The 24,766-nt window shown below is 48.5% G+C and overlaps 1 protein-coding gene across 7 annotated transcripts; it reads left to right on the top strand.

The window, feature by feature from the left end:
• On the top strand, nt 1-24,766 carry NUP54 (nucleoporin 54). 7 transcript variants are annotated; one of them, XM_085872302.1, is made up of 12 exons: nt 1-121; nt 5,838-5,921; nt 8,271-8,495; nt 14,344-14,525; nt 15,708-15,889; nt 16,064-16,269; nt 16,505-16,559; nt 16,709-16,805; nt 17,023-17,130; nt 17,297-17,413; nt 17,672-17,779; nt 24,607-24,766. In XM_085872302.1, the coding sequence occupies exons 1-12, from the start codon at nt 73-75 to the stop codon at nt 24,718-24,720; spliced, it is 1,527 nt and encodes a 508-aa protein (XP_085728428.1). In that variant the 5' UTR covers nt 1-72; the 3' UTR covers nt 24,721-24,766. The 7 variants fall into 7 exon arrangements, with proteins under 7 accessions (XP_085728428.1, XP_085728430.1, XP_085728431.1 ...); XM_085872300.1 differs by lacking the exon at nt 1-121 and adding an exon at nt 224-359 and having other exon boundaries at nt 14,374-14,525; XM_085872303.1 differs by lacking the exon at nt 1-121 and adding an exon at nt 239-302.

Below are 24,766 nucleotides of genomic sequence, written 5' to 3'. Positions count from 1 at the left end.
ATATCGACGAATGTACCGCGTGACCGGAAGTTGAGGAGGTCGTGCCTGATTTGTCGGTTGTTGTGCTGCGCGATGGCGGCACCTTTCCAGTTGGGTGTAGGCGGTCCCGTTGCCCCTGCAGGTGAAGTAAAAGGTTTCTCCGAGCCCCACAGTGACGGAGTAATTTGTGTCCGATCATTACATTCCACAGTTGTTGCCGAATTGATTGGTTAAATAATCCAGTAATTCGGGGAAGCAGCAGCGCAGAGACACGATGGAGACGTCAACTTTATCATTGACAAATATCTCACAAGGTGGAAAAGGTGGTGGCACAGAAATCTGGAAAGAAAATCCAGGAAGTTGCTGTGGGCGTTTTCCGGGTGTGGATGATGGGAGGGGGTGCTGTGGGTCCTGTAAATGTTGTTGGTCTGGGTGGTGGTAATGATGCCGCGTGTGGGTGGTGGTAGGCGTGCCGTGGATGTGAGTGGTGGTAGGCGTGCCGTGGATGTGGGTAGTGGTAGGGGTGCCGTGGGTGTGGGTGGTGGTAGGGGTGCCGTGGGTGTGGGTGGTGGTAGGGGTGCCGTGGGTGTGGGTGGTGGTAGGGGTGCCGTGGGTGTGGGTGGTGGTAGGGGTGCCGTGGGTGTGGGTGGTGGTAGGGGTGCCGTGGGTGTGGGTGGTGGTAGGGGTGCCGTGGGTGTGGGTGGTGGTAGGGGTGCCGTGGGTGTGGGTGGTGGTAGGGGTGCCGTGGGTGTGGGTGGTGGTAGGGGTGCCGTGGGTGTGGGTGGTGGTAGGGGTGCCGTGGGTGTGGGTGGTGGTAGGGGTGCCGTGGGTGTGGGTGGTGGTAGGGGTGCCGTGGGTGTGGGTGGTGGTAGGGGTGCCGTGGGTGTGGGTGGTGGTAGGGGTGCCGTGGGTGTGGGTGGTGGTAGGGGTGCCGTGGGTGTGGGTGGTGGTAGGGGTGCCGTGGGTGTGGGTGGTGGTAGGGGTGCCGTGGGTGTGGGTGGTGGTAGGGGTGCCGTGGATGTGGGTGGTGGTAGGGGTGCCGTGGATGTGTGTGGTGGTAGGGGTGCCGTGGATGTGTGTGGTGGTAGGGGTGCCGTGGATGTGGGTGGTGGTAGGGGTGCCGTGGATGTGGGTGGTGGTAGGGGTGCCGTGGATGTGGGTGTTGGCAGGGGTACCGTGGATGTGGGTGTTGGTAGAGGTGCCGTGGATGTGGGTGTTGGTAGGGGTGCCGTGGATGTGGGTGTTGGTAGGGGTGCCGTGGATGTGGGTGTTGGTAGGGGTGCCGTGGATGTGGGTGTTGGTAGGGGTGCCGTGGATGTGGGTGTTGGTAGGGGTGCCGTGGATGTGGGTGTTGGTAGGGGTGCCGTGGATGTGGGTGTTGGTAGGGGTGCCGTGGATGTGGGTGTTGGTAGGGGTGCCGTGGATGTGGGTGGTGGTAGGGGTGCCGTGGATGTGGGTGGTGGTAGGGGTGCCGTGGATGTGGGTGGTGGTAGGGGTGATGTGGGTGGTGGTAGGGATGCCGTGGGGGTGGTAGGGATGCCGTGGATGTGGGTGGTGGTAGGGATGCCGTGGTGGTGGTGGTGGGGATGCCGTGGTGGTGGTAGGGATGCCGTGGTGGTGGTAGGGATGCCGTGGATGTGGGTGGTGGGGATGCCGTGGATGTGGGTGGTGGTAGGGATGCCGTGGATGTGGGTGGTGGTAGGGATGCCGTGGATGTGGGTGGTGGGGATGCCGTGGATGTGGGTGGTGGGGATGCCGTGTGGGTGGTAGGGATGCCGTGGATGTGGGTGGTGGTAGGGATGCCGTGGATGTGGGTGGTGGGGATGCCATGGATATGGGTGGTAGGGATGCCATGTTGGTGGGTGGGTCAGAGGGATGCCGTGGATGTGGGTGGGTCAGAGGGATGCCGTGGGTGTTGGTGGGTGGTAGGCATGCCGTGGATGTGGGTGGGTGGTAGGGATGCCGTGGATGTGGGTGCTGGTATCCGTGCCGTGGATGTGGGTGCTGGTATGCGTTCCGTGGATGTGGTTGGTGGAAGGCGTGCCGTGAATGTGGGTGCTGGTATGCGTGCCGTGGATGTGGGTGCTGGTATGCGTGCCGTGGATGTGGATGGTGGTATGCGTGCCGTGGATGTGTGTGGTAGGCGTGCCGTGGATGTGGGTGGTGGGCGTGCCGTGGATGTGGATGGTGGTAGGGATGCCGTGGTGGTAGGGATGCCGTGGATGTGGTTGGTGCTTGGGATGCCGTGGATGTGGTTGGTGCTTGGGATGCCGTGGATGTGGGTGGTGGGGATGCCGTGGATTTGGGTTGGTCCTAGGGAGGCCGTGGCGGTGGGTGGTAGGGATGCCGTGGATGTGGGTGGTGGTATCCGTGCCGTGGATGTGGGTGCTGGTATGCGTGCCGTGGATGTGGTTGGTGGAAGGCGTGCCGTGGATGTGGGTGCTGGTATGCGTGCCGTGGATGTGGTTGGTGGAAGGCGTGCCGTGGATGTGGGTGCTGGTATGCGTGCCGTGGATGTGGTTGGTGGAAGGCGTGCCGTGGATGTGGGTGCTGGTATGCGTGCCGTGGATGTGGTTGGTGGAAGGCGTGCCGTGGATGTGGGTGCTGGTATGCGTGCCGTGGATGTGGGTGCTGGTATGCGTGCCGTGGATGTGGATGGTGGTGTGCGTGCTGTGGATGTGGGTGGTAGGCTTGCCGTGGATGTGGGTGGTAGGCGTGCCGTGGATGTGGGTGGTGGGCGTGCCGTGGATGTGGATGGTGGTAGGGATGCCGTGGTGGTAGGGATGCCGTAGATGTGGTTGGTGCTTGGGATGCCGTGGATGTGGGTGGTGGGGATGCCGTGGATGTGGGTTGGTCATAGGGCTGCCGTGGATGTGGGTGGTGGTAGGTATGCCGTGGGGTTGGGTGGTAGGGATGCCGTGGATGTGGGTGGTGGTAGGGATGCCGTGGATGTGGGTTGGTCATAGGGATGCCGTGGATGTGGGTTGGTCATAGGGATGCCGTGGATGTGGGTTGGTCATAGGGATGCCGTGGATGTGGGTGGTGGTAGGGATGCCGTGGGGGTGGGTGGTAGGGATGCCGTGGGGGTGGGTGGTAGGGGTGCCGTGGATGTGGGTGGCGGTAGGGGTCCTGTGGATGTGGGTGGCGGTAGGGGTGCCGTGGATGTGGGTGGCGGTCGGTTGCTGTCTTTGTGGAATATCTGGGGGAGGGGGTTCAGGGTTCGGGCGGGAAGACCCCAATTCTCTCAAGGTCAGCATGTATCTGATAACACCACCTGGCGGTATCCTTATTTAAAAAAAAAAAAAAACCCATCATGTTGAATCAAGGAAGTTTAAACAACATCAGTGTGATGTTGAAATCTGGGTGAGAATAATTCATAATTTTCAAAATTACTTTTACTCGTTTTAAACCGAGGTTCAAACCAAAGAATCTAACATTGAGCTGAACAGCCAAGTGGAAGTGATTATTTATTTCTCTGTGCTGTTTATAAGCAGTAAAGATGGTTGGTGAAGATTATGTTCACTGACTTCCAAGCAGATGGATGATGAATCGGGCAAATGATGGGGGTAAATGTAGCAGAATGTTTGTGGTACAACATGATGTCTTTTGATTAAATTAGTCAGCAGAGCGATGGGAAAGTATGTATATATATATATATATATATATATATATATATATATATATATATATATATATATATATATATATATATATATATATATATATATATATATTTACCAATTTCGGTCCGCCCGGCGTGCGATCGGCCACATAACTCAAATTGCGACCGCGTCGCCCACCGGAACGGACAATTCAGTCGTGACCCTTCTCGGAACTACCGCCAGGAACTAGTCACAGGTGGGTCTTTCGACCTCACCACAATCGTGCCAATCGGCCACCCGCGCAGGATAGGGTTGTTCGCCAAACTCGACCTACCGAAGTACCTGCGCAGGTAGTTCACCAGGCGATCGTACCTCGCCGCTGGCCGGCCTCGGACACGAACCGCTTAAGCGGTCCGTTCCGTGCTTCAGTGATAACCGAGCGGTGTTATCGCCGGCCCCGACGGACGTGATTATTTACCAGGTGCTTGCACACTTCTACCAATTCCTTCCGTGATGCAAGATGGAACTTTCAAACAAGGGAAAGGACGCAACGAAACGGGGAACAGTTCGACAAGCATATTTATTGCACACTCAGACAAGCACGTATTTTACAGCCATACATTTATTTTACAAGCACATATGCAGTCAGGAATGCAAAACACTAACATGCACGTATACAGAACAAAAGCAAAGCAAAAGGTGCTACGACCGTATATAAGCAATTATGTACAGTCACTTATACGGTTTTACTTACGGGACTCTGCGCCACAACACTTCACACAAAAAGCAAAGGAAAAAGCCACCCTCAAAGGCAAGGGTGGCAGACAGGTTCGTGGACCAAATGCGCGTGAAACCTGGATGAGCGGCCAGGTCCACTAGACCGAAGAGTCTTACCCGCGCCCTCGTGGAGCGATGGCAGGCAAGCCGCAATGTCAGCATAGCTGCGCATGGCTTCGTGCCCTTGGCGTGGCCGGCAAGCTCTCTCCGGCGCTCCCCGTCTGCCTTTCCCATCGGCTTCGAGCTCCGTCTCCCGATTCGACTGCCCCGCCGACACTGCAGACTTGACTGCCCCGCCGACACTGCTACTGCCACTTCTCCATCGACACTGCACTGCCGCTTGACTGCCTGCCGATACTGCTGCTGCTGCCACTCCACTGCTCCCACTTGTTTTCTACTTGACTGCCGACGTACTGCACCCTACTGCACACACCACGAGCTGTGTTGTGCTCGCGCTTATATAGCCCGGGGGAGGGGCGTCTATGTAAATTTCTGGATCACAGCGGGTTCGGAGGCGGGGCTATGCCACCCGATGCTCAGTCATTGGATGGATGAAAAGGGGGCGTGAAGCATTCCTGATCCGATTTTTTTTATTTTTATTTTTTTTATTTTTATTTTTTTTTGAGGTGAAAGGAACGCATTCACAACCCATGGCACGACATGTGGTAGAAAGGCGGAGGTGGTGGGAGTTTGGTTGTTGGCGGGCGTCGTTTGAGAATGGCGGTGAAGCGATGTTTGCGGGATGGAGTTGTGGAGGTAAAGAGGCGATGGTGGTGGTGTTTGAGTTGTTGGCGGGCGTCGTTTGAGAATGGCGGTGAAGCGATGTTTGCGGGATGGAGTTGTGGAGGTAAAGAGGCGAATGTGGTGGTATTTGAGTTGTTGGGGGATTATTGGTCCAAAATAATGACAGAGAAAAGAAAAACGGCTATCTCAAAGGATCGCAGCCCAGTGAACACTGAAATTGCCTCTAAACAACGGTGGGGAAATCTAACTACACAATTACTTATCGTCATAACTGATCTCAGGACCCTTTATGGTGCATTGCGAATTTCCACAGCCGTAACAATATATATATATATATATATATATATATATATATATATATATATATATATATATATATATATATATATATATATATATATATATATATATATATATATATATATATATATATATATATATATATATATATACATATATATATATATATATATATATATATATATTTTTTTTTAAATGATGAAAACTAGACAGCTCAGGAGACTTATTGTATGGAGAGTAAAAGCACACTATTTGGCCCGGTGTGCTTTTACTCTCCGTACAATACAATACTGAAGTGGGATAGTGTGAATGCCCCTCTCATTGGTGGAAATACTTTTAAGAAGGAGGAATCTCAGATGATTCGTGATAGGTTGATTTGACGAGAGATGTACTCGATAGACGAAATGATGTGACGTGTTCATTTTTACCCACCAGCATCTGGGCTTTCTTTCGGATCTTTTGGAAGCACAAACCCCAGCCAAGGTTTCACGTTTGGAGCACAACCCACTGGTTTCACAGGTACCAGGTGTCATGGAAATTGCATTTTGTGAAATAATTTGGTATCAAGCCAATCTCCATTTATGTTGTCGGAACATCTGCACATGAAACGTATAACGACATCAGATGTCTTTTTTATTTTTATAAAAAAAAAATATATATATATATATATATATATATATATATATATATATATATATATATATATATATATATATAATGTTTCTTTGGAGCTTGAGTCATGTGGTGAGATGCTCTTGATTCTGTACTTACATCAGGTTGACTGCACCTTTAAATATACATGATATCCCAGAAACCCCTCGCCGTGCTTCGTGGAAAAGTAAAAAAATAATAACAATAAAAGAAACTGCATTGGGGAACTAGATATCTGTGATCACAAAACTATCGCCAAGGGGAAGCGTCTCCCAGCAACCGCAATCCAATGATGGCCATTTTTTTTACAGACCACTTTCTGACCTTCACCTTCAACATCGAGGGATAGCGTAAATTAAGAAAATGTGTCCCCATCTACAATCTATCCATAAAACTCAACATCAGGAAAACTATGCAAGTTATCATCAAAAAGGTGTTTTTGTCAATTAGGTCACAATCCAAAACATATAGGTCAAGGATACGAAACAAATATCAGGTGCACAACTTCAGTGCATGTACATTATTATGATGCAAGAACCTCTTGGAAGGCCAAGCGGTCTCTTTAGATTCCACATTGGCTAAATTAAGCGATGACAAAAATCACTTTTTTTTCAGACTGCCATTTTACCTTGACCTTTGACCCAGAGAGGTATGCTGTAGATTAAGTGTAAATGCATTTTGCTCTGGGCTATGTCGAGAGGGCAATTTTGTTCCAATCGGACAGGCCTTGGTTGAGTTTTGATGAAAAATGTATATAATTAGGTCATTAACTTGAAATTAGGTTGAGGTGAAATAAAATTTAAGTCAAGCCTGCAAACTTTTTCTTCCCATTAGGTCTATTGATGCAAAAATTTCATTCTGAAAAGCCCAGCAGGATGTGAGATACAGCTTGGAAATTGGCAGACAAAGAAACAAAGAAACAAACTAAAAAAACCCTTATATATGGTTTAGTAATCCTATGGGTCGAAGAAACTCTGGGGTACTATTAAAAATTGGAGGTATTAATTGTGGAAACAAACCCCACAGCAGCTATAAGCCTTCCCCTATCCTATAGGGCGAGGCCTAATAATGCACTGTATTGAAAATTTCTGACTTACCAGAAAGTTGTACGACAGCAGTCTTTATCACGTTTCAATGTGGTCTCCATTCAAACTGATCCCCTTCTGCATCGGGGAAATAACTCATGTTGAGGGGGCAAATCATCTGTTGCTTTGCTCAACAAAGCCGGAGGAATATTAACGGTGCAGTTGTTTCAGGTTGTTATGACATCTGGGTCAACGTGGAGTTTGGTGACAAAACCATCTCCTTCAGATAGCCCGACAACCCAAAACGATGCGTCGGATCGGGAAAACTTCCTGGCCACTTGCAGGGCTTCTTTGCCACCTGATCACGGTCCAGTTAAGTGTACATTCAGAATGTTGAGAGCCTCAACGGTACTAACATGACTGTCCGCCATCCTGCTGGAAAAGATGGAGACTCAAGTCATGAGAGGTGTCGCAAGTTGCTGCAATTGCTTCCTGCACAGTCTTCCTTGTGTTGACAGATGCCCATCTGAGCTACACCTGGTGGCTTCCCATCAACGATGCTTCCATAATTTAAAGACGCCTTTGCCATGCCCCGCTAGGTTTTGCTGTCCGGTGGATCCCGTCAATGCCTGTTGAGATCGCTGAACAACTTCTCAGGCTGAAGCCTTCACCACCACCTTCACTCCATTTTGTAAAACACTTCAATAAGACCTGATCTGAAAACGGAAATGTTAAGTTTAGCTCAACGTTGATAACCAGTATAAACACAATAACACAAGTCGACACATTCCTACATCCTGTACTCAATTGAATGACTAACCGTGGGTTTCATTCATCCTTTGACATATATTTTTTTCTACTTTTTAAAAGAATCTATAGTTGGTCGTTTACCTTTCTCTCGATGCTTATTTGCCTCAATAACTGTCCCTCTCCCTCCACCATCCCCCCCCACCCCTTCGTTTTCTTCTCCTCAGTTGAGGCTTGAGTGGAAGAGGTAGATGCAAATAGTGTTAGGGTTTCATACAGATGAGATTTCAGAATACTACAACGAAGCAAAGAGGATAAGCGACATTGTACTTCAAATGGTTTTCATAGTTTAATCTACTTTAGCTTGGACGTTATTGAGATCCTCGCCATCTCTTCTACTTGAACCTTTCCCCCACACAAAATCGAAAAATGTTATGTTTTCCAGGTTTTGGAAACTTTGGATCGATGGGATTTGGCACTACCGCTCCGCCTTCAACCCTTGCTGGATTTGGGACCACAACCTCAACTCTCGGGGGAACCACAGGCTTTGGGGCCCCGACAGGTGCATTTGGTGGTTTTGGTACAGGTGCAGCACCGTCCGTTTTGGGGATTCAGTCTGGAACCGGCATCGCTGGGTCAACTTCCAACACCGGATTATGTGCGGTGGCAGGTACGGACCTGCCGTTGCTAGTCTGGCCTGCTTTTTCATTTCTTCCCTCATTTTACATCACACATCTTTTGATTGGAAGTTCTTTTTTTTGAGCTTTAAGTAATCCTTCTGCTCAATCGCTGACCTTTTCTCTCAGGTAAAACAAAAATCTATATCTTTTTCCCTTCTCACCTTGTACCTCCCGTAACCACGTGATTTATCCACCCCCTCTTCCTCTGCCTCTTCCTCTTTCGACTGGTTTTGCCCATGCACCATCTTCCTTCCACTTTTTCAGATCCAAATTCACCACACATCTTCACGATTTTTTTTTTCTTCAACATTTCCTTAACCTAATCTTTATCAAAATATAAAATGGTCTCTTAAAATGTTTCAACGTCCTCTCTCTCACACGTGTGGTTCTCTGTATTGTATCATTCACTACTCCTCCTTCTCCTTCTCCTTCTCCTCCTGCTCCTCCTCCTCCTCCTCCTCCCTCACGTAATGTCTTTGATCACATCTCTGACTTGCAAACTGGGATTTTAAATTTTTTTTAATTCATGTTTGTGTTCCATCAATCATCCTTTTTCCAATTCACCCCTCCTCCTCCTCCTAACTCCTCACCTGTTATACCCTCTCCTTACCCCTCCCATCTTTCCCCTTATCATGCCTCCTCTCTTCGCACCTCTTCACTGTCTTCTGCCATAGTGTCAGCTCCTCCTCTGATGTCCCAGACTGTGGTGTTCTAACATCTGTGGTCTCCATTCCAACCAAACAAATATCCCACTCTCTCAATCAGTACACTCCTCAACATCTCAAACATGCTCCTTCCTTCCTCTCATCACACCTTCCCCATTCCCAACCCCTCAAATATTGTGCCTCCCCTGCCTGCTCCCTTCTTTACCACACCACCACCAAGTCTCATCCACCACCTCTCCCCTCTCCCCTCGCCCTCCTGCCCCATGGCCATACCTGCTGTCATCATCTCCCCTCCCTCTCAAAGCTTCCCACTCACCCCTCCCTCTAAAAGCTTCCCGCTCACCTCTCGCTCTCAAAGCTTCCATCTCACCCCTCCCTCTCAAAGCAACCTTCACTCTTCCCCCTCCAATCTTCCCTCTCAACTTCTCCCTCAACTTTCCACCCTCACCCTTCTCCCTCAACTCTCCCCTCTCACCCTTCTCTCTCCAATCTCCCCCCTCACTCACCCTTCTCAAAGTTGCTCCTCCCCTCCACATCTACAAAGCTGCCTCCTTCCCCCCATGCTCTCTCTTCCAACTCATTCCTCCACCTCCTCCAATCTTCCACTTCCCTCTGCCCCACTGTGCCTCATCCTATCACCACCGAGCCTTTTGTCCTCCTCCTCTTCCAGCCCTCTCCCCTCGCTCTTCTGCAATCTTCCACACACTGTCAACAACTCTCCCTCCCTCTTCCCTCATCCTACTCTCCCCTACCCTGCACCCAAAGCCTCCTCTACTCCCTCTGCCTTAACAGTGTGGACCTCAAATATCCAGGGCCTCAGCTCAAACCTAACATCTTTCCAGACAGGTTGCCACTGACAAAGCAGACATCTGTTCAACAGAAACTTTCCTCCCTCAAGGCGTCTCTGACTCCCTCATCTCTCCCTGGTTACTACCTCCTCCGGTATGATAGATCTGAGCTTCGTCCTGGCAGCGGAGTTGCTCTCTTCATCAAATTCCTCACTCTCCATGCACTGCCCTCATTCTCCCACACCCCAGGAATACCTCTGGCTACGGCTTCCCCTCCACTCCCACTACATGTTTATATGTGTACTGTACCGTCCACCAAACAGTGATGACTCCATTTACACCTCACCATCCGAAAACATGGACCAACTTGTATCCTCTCATCCCAACTCTCACTTCGTCATATGTGGCAACTTCAATTGTCATCATGCCAGTTGGCTAGGTGTGGGTACCTCTCACCTGTCATGCCACTTCAGCAAAAGACTTCTGCAACTCATTGGGACTGACTCAATCGGTCAACTTCCCGACCCGGATCTCAACCAACGGTACTCTATCTCTTCTTGATCTGATTTTGACAAATTTTCCAGAAAATATCTGCTGTTCTTCCTCCGCTCCATTCGGTTCTTCTGACCACATCCTTGTTAAAGTGGACATCTCTCTGGCTGTTATCAGAGAACCACCTCAGCACCGTCGAGTGTGGCATTTCACTCAGGCTGATTGGCAGGGTCTCCAAGCAGCCATCAAACTTCGAGACTCGTCTTCCATCGCTACTTTCTCCTACATCAACTCCTCCTGGGAATTCTTTCAAAGAAACTTGCTCTCCCTCATGCACAGATTTATCCCTTCTCATCGTCAGTTGTCCTACCCTTCCTCCCACCCATGGGACACTGAAGCTTGTGGTGAGGCAGTTGTCCTCAAAAACTTGCCTTTGCCTCATGGAAGGCAAATCCAACTGAAGATAATCTCGGTTCCTTTCATTAAGCTCGGAACAACCTGTTATGTGTATCTACCGTCAGGAGAGCCAGAAAACAACATCTTTCCAAGCTCAAGTCTGAACTCTCAAACCTTTCTTCCTTCTTCAAATCCTGGTGGCATCTAGAGCCAAAGTTTGGATCGATGAGCTCCAAAGTCTGTTTCTGGTGACTTTTCCCCTCCATCCCTCCCTTACCTCAAATGGCTGCACAGCTTACACTGCACGTGAAAAGGCTGAATGCCCAAACTCTGTGTTTGCTTCTCAATTGTGTGTCTGAAACCCATCGCTTTCTGCACCCAACTGTCCCTGGACTCTGTGTCCTTTTCTTCTGACAAAGTGGAGAGTTTGCTGTGAAACCTCGACTCAGATTCTGCAAGCGGTCCAGACGGCATCAGCCCACGTGTCCTAAAAACCTGCTCCTCTGCTCTTGCTCACCCTCTCTCCGTTTTATCACCCTCATTTCCTCAAGGTCATCTGCCATCTACTTGGAAATCAGCTAACATCACTGCCCTGCATAAAAAAGGTGCAAAAACAAATCCCTGCAACTACAGACCAATCAGCCTTCTGCCAATCATCAACAAGGTTATGGAATCCATCATCGCTTCAGACATTAAATACTACTTCTTCTCCAACGGCTTGATTTCCGATCATCAATTTGGTTTCAGACCAGGTCACTACTATGGATGTGCTGCTTCTGCTCTCCCAACAATGGATGGAGGTCATCAGTGCCAGACGTGAAATCGGAGCCATATCCCTGCATGTATCGCGTGCTTTTGACACAGTCTGGCACCCTGCCCTGCTCACCAAACTCTATTCCTATGGTATCCAAGGCCATCTCCACTCGTAGCTCGCAGACTTCCTCTCCTGTCACAGCCAACGTGTGACCCTAAATGGAGTTCTCCCATTCCCTCTTCCTGTCCAGGCTGGAGTTCCTCAATACAGTGTTCTGAGCTCTGTTTTTTTTTATGGTTTTCATCAATGATCTCTCTGACTCTGGAAAATCCTCATTATCTCTTTACTGATGAATCCACCCTCTGCCAATACCATCTGTCATCCCTCACACTGGCAAGCAGCAGCTTCTTCGCTCACTGCAGATCTGGATAAAATCACAAACTGTTCCAACATGGGGAGCATGTCTTGCAATCCTGACAAATCGTACACCTTCACTATGTCTCTCCAAAAGGACAGTCTGAAACCCCCCTCCCCGCCAACCCCACCCCCACCCCTCCAAGTCTACTTTCTTAACAATCCTCTTGAAGTCCTTTCATTCTCGCTTCTGGGTCTCTCTCTATGTCATGATTTTTCCTGGGAAAGCCACATTTCTAAGCTGGCCTCCAAAGGCAGTTTCCAATTAGGCATCATCCTTCGTGCAAAGTCCTTCCTCGGCCCACCTGAGCTCCTAACCACATACAAAGCTTTCATCTGCAGCCTGATGGAGTACTGCTCTCCCCTCTGGACTTGTGCTCCTGCCTCTCACCTTTCTTGGCTTCATGCTGTGGAAACCAAGGCATTTTGGATCATTGGTATCTCCTGCGATGAGGCTGAGTCTTTGTGCATCTCAGTCTCCCACCGCAGGCAAGTCAGTGGTCTTTCTGTCTTCTACCATCTCCTCTCCAGCCTCTCCCCCCTCCCCCTGCTCTGTCTGTGATCTAAGTATTTCCGCGCAGGCCGCTGAAGGTCCGCCAGCATCCCTCTTCTGTTGAAACTACCAAAATGAAGAATCACTGCCTACCTTCACCCTTTCATTCCTCTCTTTTTTTTTTTTCCTGTCTCTGGAGCAAACTCCCACACTCTCGTCAATCCCACTCCTCCCTCCAGGCCTTCAAAACAGTTGTTCATTACCATCTCTTGTCTTCCCCAATCCAAAAGCACGACCTTTTCTACCCCTATTAATTCACTCCAACCGCCTCCTCCTTCAAATTCTGTTTTCCTTCCTGAAAGTCCCTGTAATGTCCATCTTGTGTACCCCATGTACCCTGCCCCCATCCCTCTCCCTTGCACAGATCTCCTCATGTCTCTACTCCCCTCTGTTTTGTGCTTCCATCTCCCACCCTTCTTGTCTCCTCCTCCCTTTGTCATGCGTTCTGTATGTTGGCTCTTATACGAGCCTCGACATTGCATATAAAAATAAAAATCCTTCTCTTCCACATCAGCTGTCTCCATTTATTAAATAATGTTTTATATTATTATATTCATGCTGCTACCTGTAAGTACTCTCACCTAGCTTATTGGAGTACACTTGATGGTGGGGAAGAGATCGAGTAACTGATTCATATTGTGAAGGACTTGTATGTGTTTGGCCTTGGTGTGGTGGTTTTCTCACATAATGGTGTTTAGGACCCCACCATACCCCCATTAAAGCTCAATTCACCCTAAAACTATGTTGGTGCACAGTGCAGTTCCCAAATATTTCAGAAAAACCATTTGGAATTAAAAAAAACTTCAAAAGGGTCAACATTATGGCCCTCCAAAATCTCAATCGATTGAGCGCCAAGCCGAAGTAAGGATTTTTTTTGAGGGTCCATAACTTCCATAGTCGAAGAGATGAGCAATTTCTGGCTGCAGAATCTGAAAGCCTCGGCCAGAATTGGCTTAGAAACCGATTTTCTACTTTACATTTCTATTGGAACAGAAGATATAGGTCTTCAAGAATGCTAATGAAAGAAATGTACAATTCACGAGTGCGAAAGAGTAGCATGGCACCCATATTTTGAGGGGCTATAACTCAAACCGTTGGAGATATTGAGTTGAATCTTGGGATCCCTTTGTTTGGCATGAAGAGGTATTTTTTAGAAGAAAAAAAATTCCCCAGGCAAATCTGAGAGGTGTCATATGGGAGGAGGAGGAGATTGGGACCATACTCTGTGCAGAGCGTCGGTGCTGCCGAAGCAGTCTCCTTGACTAGTGGGCACAATCCTGGACGGGTCACCATTCCGACACAGGATACCAGCATGCTGGCACTCATTTTGCCGACCTCAGGAGGATGACAGGCCGAGTTAACCCCACCTGGTATTAATTCAACAGCTGAGCGGGATTTGAACTCAGGACCCGAGGATCCAAAGCCCACCACCCTAACCATAAAGCCAACACCAGGCATATGGGAGGTACCTGGATATTGTGTGAATTGACACAGAATGACCCGAGTGCCAAAAAAGCAATCAGTGTTCTCACACTGGAGGACATACTCCCTTGGAAATAAATGAAGAGAAATTCCTTGGCTCGTGGTTCATTGTTATCACTTGGGACCAGCAATGACCTCTAGCTATTGTCAATAAGGATGAGCACTTGTTGTAAGCTTGAACATTAAGCAATGGTGTAACGTTACTTCTTCAAGCAATTTTTTTTAAAAATCAAATCTTTATATCGAACGTCTTTAATGAAGTCTGTCGCATCTTAATTTGACATCTATGTGCAGGTGGGACTGCTGTTTTCCCATACCTCTCAGCACTGTCGCCATCCATCCTCGGTGATGATCGAGACGCGACCCTCGCGCGCTGGAACCAGCTTCAGATGGCATGGGGCTGCGGTCGTGTGTTTTGCAGCCCGACCACCGCACCACTTGCCCTCAACCAAAGCAATCCTTATTGTCGTTTCAAGGTCGGGTTTTTTGTTCAGATTTTGAATTTGATGCAGAACCGTGATGTGGATGTTCCCTTCATGGCAGGCATTGACGAGATATTTTGTCCCACGGGGTTCCAGTGACGAAGAAGAAGAAGAGCCACATTATGCAGTGCTTTCAGAAAGTATTCAAACCCCTCGACTTTTGTCACGTTTTGTTGAGTTACAGCCCAAATCTAAAATGCATTCGATATAAATTTTTTTTGTCACCGATCTACACAAAATACCCCAAAATGACAAAGTGAAAACATGTTTTTAGAAATTTTTACAAATTGTATTTAAAAAAAAAATGAAAAGCTGAAATGTCTTGGGTCAAAAAGTATTCTTCAGTATTGAGAGAAATGATATATAGCATGACACTTCAAAAGATTGTGGATGGTTGGTTCAGTGACGAGAACAAGCCAGTTCAATTTAGAATTGGGTCCAAATCCAAATCCGGCTTATCAGTGGGATACAAAACGTAAACTGTTCAGCCTGGTGGAGGTATGCGCTCTACTGGGTGCCGTTATAGTTATGTAGTGCAGTAATATGGTCGATTACCTTGAGCAAAAGAGAGGGTGAATAGAACAGAGAGGGTGAGCAAGAGCAGCAGAACAGGTTTTTAGGACATGTGGGCTGATGCCATCCAGTCCAGTTGTAGAGTCAGAGTTGAGGGTTAAAATAACCTCCTTTACCTTCTCAGTTGTAAAAGACAGTCGAGGAGCAGTTGGGCATGACATGGAAGGATCGGTACCAAAAATGAGGGGTTGGGGATACAAGATTTGGAGGCAAACACAGAAATGAAGCATTCGGCCTTCTTACGAGCATCGTCGTCTGGTGCCATTTTAAGTGAGGTAAGGGATGGCAGGGGAGCATACACCAGAGATGGACTTAACAAGGCCTCACCAGGTTTTAGAGGAGGGAGACAAGTTTGAAAGTTCATTCTTTCGGTCAGACAGATGTTGTTTTCTGGCTCTCCTGACAGTGCACACACTTGTTGCGGACCTTGTGAAATGCGCTGAGATTGCCTTCAGTCTGGTTTGCTTTTCAGTTAGAGAAACCGAGCCGTTTCAGAGCAACTGCCTCACCACAGGATTCAGTGTTATATTATTCAGCATTTGTGATTTGTTTAATGATTCCGCATTTCTCAGAATTGTTTCGCATTCGTTGTGATGTTGGCAGGCGGTGGGCTACAGCCGTGTTCCGACCCGACAAGACACAGATGGATTAGTGGGGCTGGTGTTGGCTCGTGATGAGGCGAGTGTCAGAGCCGCATTGCCGTCTGCTCTTGAGTTGCTGCAGCGGGCACTGGGTGGGTCTGTCACGGTCTCTGCTGAGACGCTGCGCCCACTTCCAGATGATCAGTGAGAAGGGGGAGCAAGGGGAGGGAACAAGAATGTGCAATGTTTGGGAGCGGAGATGGGGTGGTTGTTGCAAGCTTATGTTACAGTACACTTAAAGATCCACCATGAATAATCCGCCACATTTCCCTCCCGTTCTCTGACGCTTGTTGATTTTTCTCTTTCATCAACCATTAGTACGGAGTTGTTGATTTACGCAACAGACAACCGGCCTGGCATCGGAGGTTTGGGACGGCGTGTGCTGGCATCTGACCTAACGGCAGCACTGGACGCCCCGGGCCTACGCTCGCAGCTCATGCAGACCCTCTCCGTCAGCAATGTCACTGCTCGATCTGAGCTTTCGGTGACACAGCGAGCACAACTCGTGGAGATGCCTCCAGCCGGTGGGTCTCCAAGAGACGTATGCAGCCACTGCACTTTTTTCTGAATCGGTCTTCCTCCTTTCATTTTAAATCTCTCAAAATCGGAGCTTGGAAAAGTACTTAAATTGGATTATATTGGAGGATTCGGTACATGCAGGGTCTTTCAATTCCACTCAACCTCCCCCCGGTTCCCTGTTAAGCTAAATTCTCTAAACACATGATTTCACTGATGGAGGTGGCATGCGCTGTGCTGCAGGGATCGTCCCCATTATTTGGGAGCAAGCGAAAGCTGATAACCCTGATCCAGAGAGGTACGTGAGTGCTGTTGTGAAGAGCTACACTTGTTTGGTTAAGTTGTGTGTACCGTTTGCAGCCCCAAGTGCACCACACCACTTTCATCATTGTAATAATAAAATGCTACGATTTTGTTGACGAACCTGTTTAATCCATCATGTCGCAGATTGCTCCCGGTACCAATGGTGGGATTCTCTGAACTGGCGCGACGCTTGAAGCTGCAGGAGCAGCAAGGGGCCTTGCATACAGCTCGACTTGATGTGAGTGAAGAACTCGCTGGTTTGCTGGATTATGGATGCTGATGGCCGCCAAGGTTTTACTTTGCGGACAGCCTACTCGTTTTCCTGCTTATTTTGGTCATTACGTTTCTCTCAGGTGGTAGGAGTACCTGGACTCGCCATGTGCACACCATGCATTATAATGGATTCTTCTGACACGCAGTTCATTGGTTTGGGAAATTTTAATTTTTCTCATTTTTAGCTTATCGCCGAAGATATCTCACAGCTGAAAGGCCTCCAAGCAGCCTCAACTGCCAAACTAGCACAGTTCAAGCGTCGCCACAGCGAATTAGGTCATCGATTGTTACAGGTATGGCAAACTTGTACTCTACTTCCACAATGGTTTTCCTACCATTTTGGTGACATCTCCTTTTGATATCTTGAATGTTTGTGCAGAGACTATTGAATAATATAACAAGGGACGCTGTTGAGCGCAGTGGTCTGGCACTTATGCAGGACGTTGTATACTTGGGCAGGTTCTTTGCAAACAGGAAGTCAGCCGGCACGCTGGTTTGGTACGGAAAGAGGAGGAGGATCTGCGGGTGCGCCTGGAAGCCATTGCTGCGGAACTGAACACGCCCACACTATATCGGGTAATCTCCCTCGAATGCGCCTTGTTGACTCGCATTTTCATCATGGACGTTGTTTAAAGCAGGTCATGCCTCGTGAGAATCCTTTTCATCTCTGCTGTTCTGCTATTTTTTTCGTAAAAAAAAAAAATATATATATATATATGTGCATTTATTAGATGCCAGCATTAAACTAGTTTTGAATAACTTGTTTCTTTCACATGATGACCATTGTCGCCTTCGTGCACTCTTCAGCGTTCTTCGACGTGATGTGCATTTCAGGGCCGTTTGAGTGAGTTGATGTCCCAGCTGCGAGTGCAGAGCCAAACGGCACCAGGGCCTGAGGAGCACTACAGCCTGGACCCTCGACTGCTTGTCGAGATCAAACAGGTAATGGTCATCTCCAGCATTTCTGTGAATGGGGAGTTTTGCGATAGTCGACACAATGAATGCAGAAGAGTTTTCAGCAGAAATGACAAAGACAGGATCAGGTTCCACATTCTCAGAGAGAAGTTGATGCATGGTATGTTCTTCAAAAGGTTGTGGCAATTAGGGCTGGGCGATGTTGATATGTTTGCTCGTCCATGATCATCCCTCCAAATATCGACCGTCTGGCGACATATCGACATTGCGCAAATCACTTGCGCTAACGTAGCGCGGCCACCTTGCGGCGATAGCTGCCGCTTGGGGGGTACACACACTCGATGTTTATAAAACCCAAATGATGACCCACTGTGTAATATATAGCTTGATGATACAGCTGTTTATCGCCATGTAATCTGACCTGAAATTGATGTAAACGCTTTTGTGTGCTTTAATTGAAAGCGGTGTTTGTGTCATCGTCATACAAACACAACATCACATTAACGGGTATTTTTTTTAACTTTAATTTCACTTTTCCAGAGTGGCGAAGAAGCCGCTGTGACCCTTCATCTGTACTGTATGTATATTAGTGTAGCCGAATCCATCCCTCTGCCTATCACGCTCTTTGCGCTGGGACGTCGTTACGGCGTTACATCTGCGACGTCATGACAGCGTAACGTCTCGGGCTCGGCTTGGCCTTCACGGACGGGCATTCCGTGTTGAGCTTGTCTAGGCCTCTACGGACGTATACGTCATCCCGGTGTCCAGCACTCAACCCATCCCATGCTTATCTATTTCTTTGAAGTTTTTTTTTATTTGTTTACGTTATGATGGAAGTATGGGGGGATGATATGCGCATGAAACGCGATGGGGAGGAGAGCAGAGGGGGGATGAAAGTTACCTTAAAGAGACACTTCGAGTACTCAACATGCGTAGCTCGGCGAAGACTCGTGAACATGCTTATTATTTATTAATGAAGCTTCAACCACATGTTGATGAACCAATCACTCATCAAGCCTCAATCCCTTTATATTCAAGTTCACAGTCAAATAGCATTTGTGGAACAATCGTGTAACAGGAACTCCTCTCAACTCGTCCAGATAACGATGACGACGACTCTGACCGTGACGATGATTATGATGATGGAGGTGGTGAGAGGGATCGGTGTTGTGTTTGACTATGGTGTGTCACTGAGGGGATAGAGGGATATTGTCCAGCACGAGTGGCTGCACAAACAGTAGATAGGCTTAAATGGGTAATTACCTAAAAGTATTGGGGTTAGAGGGATACATGGTTATTGGCAGGACGAGTGTGTGGCGTAGGTATGTATGGGTACTTGTAGTCATGTGTAGTGATTGTGACGTCAATGTGAAGGCCTCGTCAAAAAATGAATATACCATCCGTGCTTGTTGTTTGTTCATTCCTCATCTTCTACCCCAACCAACTAAACACGAATATCACTCATTTTAGTGCCCATTCGACAGAACGGCACAGACATGGCACACTTGCCACTAAGTTGCTTCGTCTAGGTTCTCAACCTCATTGTAAACTCTGATTGCTGCTTCACATGCAGGGCTTTGCATCAATGTGTTCACGTTTCTCAGATGGACATTAACCTGAGAGTCCGTTCTACAAGCATTGATTGCTGGAGGACATTAAAGATCTGTCGACGAAGAGTCAACTCGTCATCATCGACACCCTGGACAAATACCAGGCACAGATTTGCACCACTGGGTCTGTTTGCCCTTGGGAATACCAATGTAGTGACCCAACAATTTGCTGATGTCATCGTTCGGACAGTTGCCAAGGCCCTGATGATGATGCGTTTGGACACCAGTTACCAAGGTTATTAGGTGTTCAGACAGAGACACCAATGTCCTGATGATGATGTGTTTTTGTACAGGGATACCAAGGACCTGATGATGTTGTTTTTATAACAGGGATAACAAGGCCCTGAGGATCTTTTTGGACTGCGTTACCAAGACCATGGTGATGATCTCTTCGTATGAGTTTCCAAGGCCTTGATGATAGTGATGTGTTCGGACAGAGTTGCCAAAGCCCTGATGTTTAGACAGAGAGTGCCCATTTAACGGAACATTTGATTTGACCGTACCCCTGATGATGATACGGCAATGATGTCTGCCAAGTGGCTGAGAGGCTCCGAGCTGGATTAAGGACTTATTGTCTCCCATACCAAGCTCAAATTTGAAGCGTCCACCGCCATTCGAGCGGCATGCCGGGAGCCTCACCTTACCAGGATCGTAATAATTGAAAACCGAGCGGTGGTTTCACCAGTCGAGGTGGTGAATTTAATAATCTTGTACTCCTCCTCTTCCCTTTATAAGGGGTGAGGTCTGATTGCAGCAAGATTCTGCCCTGTCTTTACCACGATACTCCTGCACCTCCCTCTGTCCTCAGCAAACTCTCTCCACTCTCCATCCACCCCTACCTTGCGGATATCCCTCCTCATACAATCCTCTCATGTCAACCGCAGTATACCTCTTTTCTTCCTCCCTTGCTCCCTCAACCTATCCGCTCTCTGTGCTATTCTCTCTTTCCCCCATCTGCACCAAGTATCCAACCCATCTCAACTGGCATTTCATAAATCTCCCCATCAAACTCATCTGCACACTCTTGCGCGCTTCCTCCGAGCTTCCTACTTAGTGGCGTGCTACCTATTGATCCGTAACAACACCAATCTTTTCCCTCAGTTCATCCATCCTCCTCCAAGTTGCCCTCTTTACTCCCACAATCCTCCTGACCCAGTTTTTCTCACAAACCTGCAGCCTCTGTTGTTGTCTCTCTGTCAGTGCCACCGTCTTCAGACCTTAAATGTAGGTCAGCATTACGCACAATATCAGAACCTTCCCTTTCAATTTTCTTGCGATCTTTCTGTCTACCATTACTCCCTCCACCCTCCTCCATGCATTCACACTGTTTGGTCATTGTTCCCCCCAGATATTCAAACCAATTTCCCTGTCTGATCTCCTTTCCCTCCATCCTCATATTCACTTCTTTTCTCTGCTGCCCCACCCACATCACCTTCGTCTTCTCCGTACGCATCTTCAGCCCATGTTTCCCAAATGCCTCCTTCCACTCCCCCAATACTTCATGCATCTCCCACCAACTCTCCACCACAACAGCCATAATCCTCATAGCATCCTCATACTACCCCTCACTCAACTTCCTGCTTACCAGCTCCATCACCATGATAAACATGAGTGGTCTGAGAGCACTTCCCTGCCTCAAACCGATGTTCACACTTAACTCCTCAGACATCCTCGGACCAACCAAAACTCTTCCCTTCGTTCCCTTGTACATCCTTCCACCAACCGAACTTCTGCTTCTGGCACTCCCATCCATCTGTTTCGCCATCACAATCTCTCTTGGGACAGTGTCGTAGGCCTTCTCCAGGTCCACAAATCCTCACGTAGTCTCACCTTGCACCTCCAACCTCTTTTCCACCAACTGTCTCAGCGTGAACATCCCATCCGTCGTCCCCCTACCCTTTCTTAAACCCCTGCTGCTCTTCTCCGATCTCCATCTCCACACTCATCCTGATCCTCCCGTCAAGAATTCGCTCCAACACCTTCATTACATGACTTGAGAGCGTAATGCCCCTGTACTTCCCTGGATCTTGAACATCACCCTTCCCCTTCCATATTGGCACAATTAACCCTGTCCTCCAATCCTCCAGAATTGAACCCTCTCTCGTACATACGTTCAACAGCCTCTTCTTCCGCTGAAATTATAATTTCTGTACACACCTCCAGTGAGTCCCTGAATTCCTCCTTCTCCACCCCAGTCCTTCCCATTTGTGTCCCTTATACCAACATAAAACGAACAATTTGATTCGGTACCACCAACCATGCCATGACTTTCTGTCCCTCCCATCTTTCCACTCTGACCACCTGCTTACTGATGTCATCTGATACCATTATCCATCCATTGGGACCATACTCTGTGCAGAGTGTTGGTGCTGCCTCAGCAGTCTCCTTGGCTATTGGTACACAATCCTGGATGGGTCGCCACTACGCCACAATATACCAGCATGTTGGCACTCATTTTGCCGACCTCGGAAGGATGCCAACCTCACCTGGTGTTAATTCAACAGCCGAGTGGGATTTGAACTCAGGATCCTGGGAACCCGAGCCCACCACCCTAACCATGAAGCCAAGACCAAGCACGATACTATTATCCCCATGCCATTACTCCTTCCATCCTCACCTGTATGCAACAGCTTGTATCCTACCAGCCTCCTTGCCATGTCTCCTTCTCATCTGGTCTGCACACACAACACTTCCAACCTCATTCTCTGCATTATCTCCACCACTTTGACTCTTCTCTCCCCTCCCCCCCCCCATTGGTCGCACATTCATACTACCGAGCCTGACCCCGCTTCTGAACCGTTTGCCACCCGGCAGAGCTCGTACCATCTTGATCCGTTTGGCGCGCTCAGGTCATCAATCAGCAGCGCTGCCTCGACTGAATTAATAATGGGCATTAAGTGCCCATAACCCCGAACAGCCTCCAAAAGGATTTAAAGCCAACGCGGCTCATTCACACAGCGATATACGATCAAATGAGATGCAGATGATCGTATATGATACGATCAATAACGGCCCAAACAGCTCAAATGAGATGCAGTTTGTTTGATGGTGTATAATTGTAAACGAAAAGGGGGAGTAAACAAGGAAGGCACCTATTGCAATCTTGTATATTATTTCCGAGTTTGTGGTTTCGTGTCGCGCTATCTTCGACTTTGTTCTGCGCTCGAGTGACGTGATATTCGGCTTACATTATCTCAAAGACCATATGAGGTGCATGGTACAAAAAAAAGTAAATAAAATGGTTCTGAAACAGTGAAATCGTATTCCACTTACTGCATTAAAGTAAAATTACGACTGATACTCTGTATCAGTTCCTTTCTCAAACACACCCACCCCAACATGTTGCACAGAGCGTGGGTTTTGCAAGTATAATTTCATTTTGTACAATAAATAATATGCACACCCCGGAGGTTCGTCGAGGTACGTCTTGTTACCAGGCCTCGATTAGGTGTTCGGATAGTTGTCAAGCCCCTGGTGATGTTTGTACAGAGTTCCCAAGGCCCTTGATGTGTGGATGTAAATGGACAGAGGAATAATTATTCGTCATACGCTTCGGGATACATACTGAACAAAAATATAAACGCACCAAGCGATTGTTACTATTTTACCTCAAACTCATTAATACTAAATCTTCACAACAATTTGGTTATAGAATCCATGACAATTGAGCATTAAATTTCAAAGAGTTCCTTGAGAATTCTGGCGACAGTCTTTGCGCTACAACAGCCGACACAACCGAGGTGTCACTGTCAGAGTTCACACAGTCAGTAGCGGGTGTGTCCACCGTTGGCGTCGTGCAGAGCGGTGCATCTCCGGCGCATGGACATCACCAGATTATCGATGGTGGCCTGAGGGATGTTTTCCCATTCCTCCTGGAGAGCCACACGGAGCTGGCGGACGTTCTCTGGGACTGCGTAACGTTGTCGTACGCGTCGATCAAGAACGTCCCAAAGGTGCTCGAAGGGCGACATGTCGGGAGAATATGGAGGCCAGTCGAGGACATCAATGTCCTCCTCACCGAGGAAGTCCATGCAGATCCTGGCAACATGGGGGCGAGCATTGTCGTGCTGAAACGTCACATGGTGAAGGCGCACAAACGGCACGACGATGGGTCTGAGTATCTCGTCCCTGTACCGCTGCCCGTTCAAGTTGCCTTCAATGAAATGAAGCCGAGTGCGCTCTCCATGGCATATGCCTGCCCACACCATAACACTGGCACCACCGTGTGACACCCGACGAAGGACATTGGCATCAGTGTAGCGCTCCCCAGCCCGACGCCAGACGCGGAGTCCGCCATCAGCCCGATACAGCTGGAACCGCGACTCATCGGTGAACAGCACTCTCCTCCATCGTGCGAGGGTCCAGCGCAAGTGAACATTGGCCCAGTTCAGTCGGGTCTGACGCCGGACTGCAGTGAGGTCGAGTCCCCGGTGTGGTCGGCGGGCTCGGAGGTTGGCCTCCCTCAAGCGGTTACGCACCGTCTGGGCTGAAATGCGCCTGTTATGCAGCCCGACAGTCTCATCGGCAGTCCTCGTGGCCGGTCGGAGTCGATCCCGGAGATTTTGCAGCCTCATGTGACGATCCTGACCGGCGGTGGTCACACGTGGTCGCCGGGCATGTGGGCGGTTCACGGTGCTTCCAGTCTCTCTGAGGCGTGTTCTCAGGCGGCTAATGGTGGAGTGGTGGACATTGAAGTGTGCTGCAACGGCCCGTACTGACGTCCCAGCATTCAGCATGCCAATGGCGCGCTCCCTCAAGATTTGTGACATCTGTGGCATGTTGACATTTGGCACCAGTCCACATTTTGGGGAGGCCTTTTATAGGGCAAGCTATAGGGAGTGTTTGTGTCCTGGTCACGCTCACTGACCATCACTCTGTCAAGCCCCATGGTGCTCATGGGAAGGATTACTCAACGTGTGAGTCCACACACTCAGAGTGGTCAATTTCAATGGGAACATCTGTCTTGAGCAAAACAAAGGAACCATTGCTCAAACATATCATCGGTTTGACCATTTTCCCATAATGGCAATCTTGACTTAGATATTTAGGTTGGTGCGTTTATATTTTTGTTCAGTATATTATTTTCCCAATATTTGTCCTCATTTCGACACAATTGTTATACGTTTGTATCACGCGAGCAGTGTCTCATTGCACGTCGTACGAACGATAGAAAATGTATCACGAATATGTACCTGCAACGTAGACCTATCGACACACTTTTGTTCCACCTTGTTATATTCGCAGCATCTTTCAGAGCAGCAGAGTGGTGTGGCATGCCTTGTGGAGCTGGTGAAAGGAGATCTTGAAGACTTGCGCCTCATGTCCAGTGCACTTCAAGACATGGGCATTCAGGGTTGACTGTACTATTCATCAGTTTCCAATAAAGCACAGATTGTTTCGATCA

Source organism: Eptatretus burgeri, chromosome 3 (genome assembly GCF_056783735.1).
Source record: "Eptatretus burgeri isolate ZD-2024b chromosome 3, Ebu_testis_v1, whole genome shotgun sequence".
Classification (NCBI taxonomy): domain Eukaryota; kingdom Metazoa; phylum Chordata; class Myxini; order Myxiniformes; family Myxinidae; genus Eptatretus; species Eptatretus burgeri.
The sequence above is the reverse complement of the archived record's forward strand: the minus strand, read 5'-3'. Positions and strand labels throughout refer to the sequence as shown.